The 8,229-nt window shown below is 45.5% G+C and overlaps 1 protein-coding gene across 1 annotated transcript in view; it reads right to left on the minus strand.

Moving 5' to 3' along the window:
• Window positions 1-2,580: 2,580 nt before the first annotated feature.
• stab1 (stabilin 1) overlaps window positions 2,581-8,229 on the minus strand; it is a 53,093-nt gene continuing 47,444 nt past the window's right edge. The window contains exons 63-69 of the mRNA XM_008299104.1: window positions 7,876-7,982; window positions 6,063-6,182; window positions 5,307-5,441; window positions 5,007-5,111; window positions 4,747-4,896; window positions 3,390-3,488; window positions 2,581-2,981 (exon numbers count right to left, since the gene is read on the minus strand). Coding sequence (XP_008297326.1) covers window positions 2,913-2,981; window positions 3,390-3,488; window positions 4,747-4,896; window positions 5,007-5,111; window positions 5,307-5,441; window positions 6,063-6,182; window positions 7,876-7,982 — 785 coding nt within the window. The 3' untranslated portion in view covers window positions 2,581-2,912. The remainder of the gene's footprint in view (window positions 2,982-3,389; window positions 3,489-4,746; window positions 4,897-5,006; window positions 5,112-5,306; window positions 5,442-6,062; window positions 6,183-7,875; window positions 7,983-8,229) is intronic.

Here is an 8,229-nt window from a genome sequence, read left to right on the forward strand (position 1 = left end):
AAACCACAGAGAAAATAGAAAATATACGGTGTTTTGTTTTCAAAGTTTTGGTGTCCAAGTATTCGTTCTTTCCACATCCCTGTTTTGGTAGGGTTGCTGCAGAGGTCAGACCTTTTCACACAATGTGGCTTTCAGTGATTGTGCTTCTCCTGGGCTGGAATCTGTTGTTTCAGATGTGGACTTCTAGCAGTCTGAGCCCTCAGTACCTTCTGTTTGATGTTTGTTCACAGTTTTAAAAAATGAAGTGCAGTAAATGGAATTTGAACAGTTTGTTGATGATAAGTAGATTAATAATGTGAAATAGCAGGACTGGTGTTGCAGCCCACAGTCAAACTCACTGTATCCAGGGTGACATAAATACTTTCTGATTCTGGTTAAAGGTCACTTCTGTTCATACCAGTGAGGAATTGTAACCTTTATATGACACTTTAAAAACATTGTGGTCATGATGATTCTGTAACAAAGGAAACCACAGAAGCCAAGTGTCTGTAAGAGTTTAATCCGATCTCAGTTCAAACTAGCATAGCATAGCATAGCATAGCATGTTGTAGAAACAACAACAAAAAAACATTTTTAAAAAATCATAGTATACAGAAGTAAATGCTGCTAATAATGTAATAGTTTAGCATGTTGTCAAAAATATCATAGTTTAGCAGTTGGTGTAGTCTGAGTGACGCCTCCTCTGGTCTCTACAGGATTAAACTGTAACAAGCTCCACCTGGTGGAACAACCAGGTACTACAGCTGGTCTATGATACGTTTACTGACATCATGTAGAGAATACACGTTTTCTCCATCTGATGGAGCCTCAGAACATCCTACCCGCCAACTCTACATCTACCCTCTAACTTCACATCTACCCTCTGACTCTACATCTACCCCGTTTACCCCTAACTCTGGGAACTGGTAAACCACCTCTTGTTGTCTTACAACAGGGGCAATAAAGATCTCTTCTTCTCCTAAATGACGGCAAACAAACTTATTTGGAGCATTCATAGTTTCAAATCAACTAATGCAGAGATTTGAGTTTCATTTACACACAGAATCAATATGATGAACGCTTATTATGTCAGATCAACTTGTCCAAATAGTGGTGGCGACCTAAAAGTAGACTTGAGCTTGATCTTGCATTCATGTGGCAGCAGGTCCCTGAATCAGCGTCTGTGATGAATGTAAATCGGCTCCTGATCACTGAAGCTGTTAAACATTTAGAGCGGCTGCTGCTCTCGGAGCTCTTTAACATGGACCGACATCATCCGATCAGGACGTGTTCCATGCTGCCGTCGGTCTCCGGTCGGCTGCTTCATCCTCTTCATCCCCCACAGCTTCCCTCTGCTGAGCAGCGCTGCAGCTCTTTGTGTTCTGGGGGGAAGGGAGGCGAGAAGCAGAAGGCTCCAGCGCTGTTCCATGTTGGAAAGGTTTCCTCAGCTCACATATTCTGATGTCGGGCTGTAATTAGCTGCTGTTTACCTCCTGCTGCAGCCAGAAGCCAATAAAGCGTCTGACAGCAGAGAGCTATTTAAAGTGAAGCTCTGCAGAGACGACGAGGATTCTGGGTCTTTCAGGGTGAGCCGGCTCTGCAGAATAACAACGATTCGTACTGAGGTACCGGTTCCTCAGAACCGGCAGCAGAGTGAAGCTGGTTCTGATCCACACAGAGAAGAACCAAATAACACAAGATCACAGCTTCGGTTTTTATTCCAACAGCAGCAGCAGCACAAGACTTCGGCTTTAACTCACCTGAGTTCAGTTTAACTCACCTGGGTTCAGTTTAACTCACCTGGGTTCAGTTTAACTCACCTGGAAGTAGAACTCTGAAACAATCAGGTGGATAGAAACACACAAAGAACTGATTCGAAGCTTCCCAAACTATTTAAAACTCATCCACAATGACTTGAAACTCAAATCTACTAGAATTCAGTCTCTGGACCAGACAAGGTTCATCTCATTGTCATGATTGTCCTACACGACTCGAAACATGTCCAGAATTACCCAGAATTCTATAAAATGTCTCTAAATGATCCAACAACGATGCAAAAATGTCCCATATTAGTCCAGAACTGACATAAAATTGTCCTGAACAATCTAAAATAGTTAAAAATGACTACAAATGGGTCCAAATTTACTTAAACTGTCCATATTAACAGCAGTGAAGAACAATGAGCTCTTAGAAATGGAAAAAAAAACCCCAAAAAAAGCGCAAAATCTCCAAACCAGGCTGGTGTTGATCCAGAAAGTTCCTGTCAGTGTCTGTCTACAGATGGATCCATGGTTCTGTTGAGGCTCTAACATCAGCAGAACCTGATGTGGTTAAGTTGGACCAGACAAGGTTCTGGTTTCAGATGTTTAGACACTGACAGGAACTCTCTGGATCAACACCAGCCTGGTTGGAACATTTTATTCTTTTTTTCCATCTTCAAGGTCCAGTTATCAAACTGTGTCTTGCTGGATCCGTCCAGCGGTTTTGATGGAACCGTTCAGTCTGAGTCTCTACATGTCACGGCTGTCGGAGTTTTATTTCTGGACATATTGAACCATGAAAATACAGAAATCTCAGGTGTAAAACATAAAATACTCCAAATTCACCCAAAACGTTTTATTGATCTTGAATTTTGGGTCCCAGAAAACAAATCAGCAAACTGTGAACAGAACCTGACACAGATATTTCTGTTTATTTTCTAAGAAAGCCCAGTTTTTAGTAAAAGTCAGTGTTTCCCTGTCATGATTAGTTTCAGTTCAGAAGAATCAGATGCACCAGCTGTGGATGAAGCAGGTCCCTACACATGGCATGGCCTCATGAACGGGACTGAAGTCCCCGTAGATACAGAATCAGATGATTTTTATGGAGTGACCTGAACAGATGCTTCTTCAGGAGTTAATGAACACTGTGGTCTGTCACTGGACAAACTGGTTTTACTGCTCCAGCTCCAGAATGTTTGGAGGTTCTTCTGGTTCTGCTGGTTCCTCCTCCGGACCGGACTCCTGCAGGACGGATAGAAAACCATCAGTGAAGTGTGCAGAAGGCGTCCACGTGTTTACATCAGACTGGTCCTGTGATGGTCAAGGGTCATAGAGCAGCAAGAAGAGAAAAGACTGAAATCTGAGTCAGTTCTGCAGCAGGTGAGTAAAGTCGGGGATGTTTCAGCTGAACTGCAGCCGGCGTGTCCACAGAGAGGAGACACCACGACACGTAAACACTCTGCAGAAGGAGCACTGAGGTAACACCTGAACTGATGATTAGATCAGCCGCAGAAGGAGGTCATGCATGTCAGAAAACGTGCTGTAGATTAGAGACATCTGTCTCCTCCTTCATGTTGTTCTGGTTCCACAGAGAAACATGAACCTCAGTGAAGGAGACACAGCGAGGCTCATGCAGCGTTTCAGACTCACCCCGAAGGGTTCAGCGAAGGCTCTGGATCCGTTGTAAAGAGGGTTTGGGATCGACACCAGTGTTGGCTTCATCCTGCCGCCGCCGTCCTCATCATCGTTCTGTCACCGTGGAAACAAGAAATCAGCCGATGAACCGTCTGGTGGTTCCAGATGTCACTCAGGGGTTAAACTGTGACTCTGTTTTATGAATAACTTCTTCAGTTCTGTTCAGACAAACTGTTAAAAAAAATCTGTCTGAAATCTGAAATCTAAAGTCAAACAATGTGAATGTGTCTGCAGCTCAAGTGACTTCCTGTTGTTCAGGTTCACATTCTGCTCTGTTGTGCTAACAGCACGCTAACAGCATGCTTCATGTACTCAGTGATTAATGTTAAAGTTACACAGAATCATACATCCACATGTTAAACAACAGCTGCTGGAACAGTGACTCCCAGTAAAGACACTATAGTGGACATTTATTCTACAATATTCACTAGATTAAGCTAAATGTTAAATTTAAGACTCGACAATATTACTTGATAGATGTCAGACTGGAAAGACCATCACTCAGCAGAGGTGGAGGTCTGAGGCATCACCTCTCACCTGTTCACAGCTCAGATCTCTCCCAGGAAGATGAACCCACATCCACACCGAGCCACAGAGACCCTAACAAACCCCACTGTGTCAGGGGTAGCACTAACGACTCACATAACGAGGGGGAGGAGCAACAAATCTCCAACTGAAACCCAAACTCAGGTGTTAATGTCTCCTTCAGGATATCAGTATGTGGAACTCCCAACTAGTCAGTCAGAGCTGATGAAGCCTCTTGGATGAGAGGTGGAACGTCTTCAAGGAACTCAAGCAGGTCCAGCTGCTACCATTAATCTACCAGAACTATCTGAATAACGTAAATATTGTGGTAAAGGTCTGAGAGTATCATTTAATATTTACATTTACTTGCCTCAACTAAACATGAAGGTTGTTGCTCTACAATAATCAGTTCATATAAATTCACCTACAAATGGAAATGTTAAAGTTAAGACTCTACAATATCACTTGTTATGTACATTTACCTAATTTAAATAATCCCAATTCACCAGAGGAATCTGAAGATTTCAATGAAGGATCCGACGATATCAATAAAAGTGTATTTGACAAATTTAAATAATAACGTTGACGCTCTACAACATGTACACGACTCTGATCATAAACAACCAAATAAAATCAATTCCTGTATGTGACAAGAGTTCACAGGTGTTTTCAGGGTTCAGGTGTGATCAAGTGTGTTCAGGTGTGATCAGGTGTGTTCGGGTGTGTTCAGGTGTGATCAGGTGTGTTCAGGTGTGTTCAGGTGTGATCAGGTGTGTTTGCGTCTCACTCTGAAGTAGTGGAAGCGGAAGGCGTCGGTTTTGTGTTTGAAGACATAATATCCGAGAGCAGCCAATAAACAGGCCAGAAACACAGACACCAAGATGGCCGACGCTGTACTGCTGGAGTGAGCGTGACCTCTGGAGCCGTCATGGAACACCTGGAGACAACAGGTACGACAGTGACACCTCTGGTCACCATGGCAACACTCGGCTCCACTGTAACCATGGAGACATCACTCTACGGGTCACCGGCAGCTGGACGACTCACCGGTGGGGGCGGAGCCTTCAGCGGCGCCTCGATGATGTGGATGATGCCGTTAACGGCGGGAACGTCCCAGTCGAGCAGCAGCAGCCGGTTCACCAGTTTACAGCTCTGAAACAGACCAGTTAAACTAGCAATAAACCAGTTAACCAACTAGTAAACCAGTTAACAAACTAGTAATAAACCAGTATAAACCAGTTCCCATCACACCTGGAGACACAGTTTATCAGGTCACTCATTGGTTTAATGCGTCGTTAGCTTCACCTGAATCAACATGACATCATCACTGTGTGTGTGACCTCTGACCTGGTTGTTGCTGTGGGTAACTGTCAGATTGACTCCGAGCCTCGATGTGATCACTTCCTGGTGTCTCAGGTCCTTATAAGGTCGCCTGCTGTGATTGGCTGAGACGTGGTACTGGAGGTCTCTGAAAGACAGAGTCTGAGCACAACAGAACAGTTCTGTTGTTGTTAGAGAGGACTCTGATCCAACTAGGACTTTGTTCAGACTACAGGTATGTTGTGTCCTCCTGGCCAGTAGGTGGCGCTGCGACCACATATCAGATCCTGAACCTGCAGCCTCATAAGAAAATGTTAAATAACAATGACTGACGTGCTACATGTCAGATAAAGCAGTTTTCTATTTTATTCAGTGAACATGTAACAAAAAACTTTATGTTTTATTTTTGCAGCCACCAGTGGACCTTCAAAATAAGAGTCTTCAGATTAACATGTTAATTTCACACAGAGATGATATCGTGTGCCGATATGTGGATCTGCAAAACGTGTTGTTTTGCTAATTAAGTTCATCAGCACCGGAACATCTGGACACGTCTTGAAAAAGGAAATAAAAGTGTTATTTGTGAATATATCGTTAATTCTTTAACCAGGTGTCTGATTGATCTGATGTGGCGTCCCACAGGGATCAGTCACTGGGACCTGCTACATCACTGAGCTGCATGTCTTAGTTTTTCTGAGGTTATTTGAAACGCTTTATTCGGACTCATTTAATTCTTTTTCAGCAGCATTGATGCTCCACTGAGGGATGGAGACAGAACCTCACCTGGTTCTGGGTGAATCCAGCGTTATGAGGAACAAACAGAGTGACTTCAGACGTCCTGTGAGACAGAAACTCAACCAGCTCTCGGCCCTCAGACGATGAACCGCTGTAGTCCAACAGAATCTGCAGAGAAACAGAACAAAACTCCTCAAACGCATGAGTGATGAGACTCTCTGGTTCCTGTTCTCAAAGCTCCTCATAGTTTCTGTTCCCATCAGATGAAGAAAGTCTCAGAATGCTTCGTTCCTCCACGACTCTATCATCCTGGTTTTAAACAGTGTCTGTAGCTTTAGATGAGCTGCTGCTGGCCCCGCCCCCTGATGCTGGCCCCGCCCCCTTCAGAAGAACCCTCTGTGTGATGGACAGATGAATAAGTGACAGCAGGTCTTTCTGTCCTCTGACTTCCTCTCTGAGGATCATCTTACAGTAAATCTGAGTGAACTCTCAGCTCATGGTGGTTCTGAACTCCTGCGTTTAGTGAGCTTGTCAGATGACGTCATAAAATCAGGTTTAAATGAAGCGATGCTGCTCAACGTGTCGCCTGGAGGAGGTCCACTGTTTCCTCCTGGTTCTGCTGCCTGACACCAGAACCATCTGGAGATGAGAGCAGCTTCACTGGGTCACTGGGTCGAGTTAAAGCTAACGTTAGCCACATTAGCTCTGGGGATCCTCCTGTCGCTGTGGGTCCACCAGTAACCCCAGTAACCCCAGTAACCCACTGGGTGTTGGTGAGTTCTGTTCATGGTTCAGACGTGTCAGAGTTTGTCAGATCAGCTGTAGACAGTAAATAAACCTGGAGGACTGAGAGGAAACATTCTGATTGGTTCAGCTGGAGCCACTGAGGGGGCGGAGCTATACAGAGTTGCGCTGCTATTGGTTGGTCAGAACAAAACTGTGAGTGGTAGAAGAGCGGGGAGCAGATTTACACCACAAACAAACAAAACCACAATAAGAACAGATGTTCACCAGATGGAGGCTGAACACATGAACAGCGCAGAACGCTGAACTCAGTGTGGAGGAACATTTTATCAACGTGTCATCAGATGTTCTTCAGGACGTTCAAGACGTTCCTCTGGATCAACAGGAGCCGTCACGGTGAGGGCTGGGAGCTGCTCCGGTTCACGCTGGGACAAAACAGCAGCTCAATCCTCCAACGTGTTCTGCTGGTTCTGCTCATGGACTTCCTCCAGCTGACGTCTGAGTTCTGCTGCCAGACGTCTGACCAGAACCCTGAAGGTTATGTTTAATTTCACTCTTCTACTATGTGCTTTTGGATCTAATCGCTGTTCAGTTGCACAGACTCCTGAAATACCAGCTGTTCTGCTCGCTGGTCTGAAGACGGAGAGAAACCGAATCCCTCCTGGACCAGAACCAGGAGTCCAAAAACGACAAACGAGAGTCCAGCCTGAAGGTGATACTTCAAGGTCTCGTCTGGTGAAAATCTGCTCAGACACAACAACAGAACCATCACGCTACCAGAACTAGAACTAGCCTATGTTCAAGTAGCCCCGCCTCCTCACTGCTTCCAGGTGAACCAATCAGAGTCCCAGGTGTTAGCACGCTGTAGGCTACGTGGCTAATGTCAGCTCTGATGGGCGGAGCTCTGTGGAAGCTTTCAGTGAACCCAGTAAACCAGTGTGTGGGACTGGGTGGGTCCATGGCTCCCTGTGGAGCTTCTCTCCTCTCACATTGTTCTCCAGATGTTCCTGTTTCTGTCGTCAGGCAGCAGAACCAGACGGAACACGACTGAGAGACATCATTATCTGATGGAACAGGAACAATGTGGACGACGTTAAGGACCAGACGACCTTCTCACCTTGTAGAAGACGGAGAAGTTGCTGTACGTTGCCAGAACGTCGGTCAGAACGCCGTGACAGAACCCTCCGTCTCCAACGTAGTCGGCAGGACAGGAGCAGGAAACATCTGCAGACATGACAGCAACAGCAGCAGCGGGTTACAGGCTGCTGGAGCTTCAGCAGGTTCTAGCTGCTCCTCCAATCCGACACCAGCATTTCTGCAGCAGATGAACTGAGTGGTTGTAATGATCCACCCGCTCATCACCTGACTGCAGTGAAACCACGAGACCTGCTGCTCACGGACCAGCAACACTCAACAGAACCACCACGAGACCTGCTGCTCACGGACCAGCAACACTCAACAGAACCACCAC

The sequence above is a fragment of the Stegastes partitus genome, unplaced genomic scaffold, assembly GCF_000690725.1.
Source record: "Stegastes partitus isolate 25-593 unplaced genomic scaffold, Stegastes_partitus-1.0.2 Scaffold1380, whole genome shotgun sequence".
In the NCBI taxonomy this organism is placed as follows: Eukaryota; Metazoa; Chordata; class Actinopteri; family Pomacentridae; genus Stegastes; species Stegastes partitus.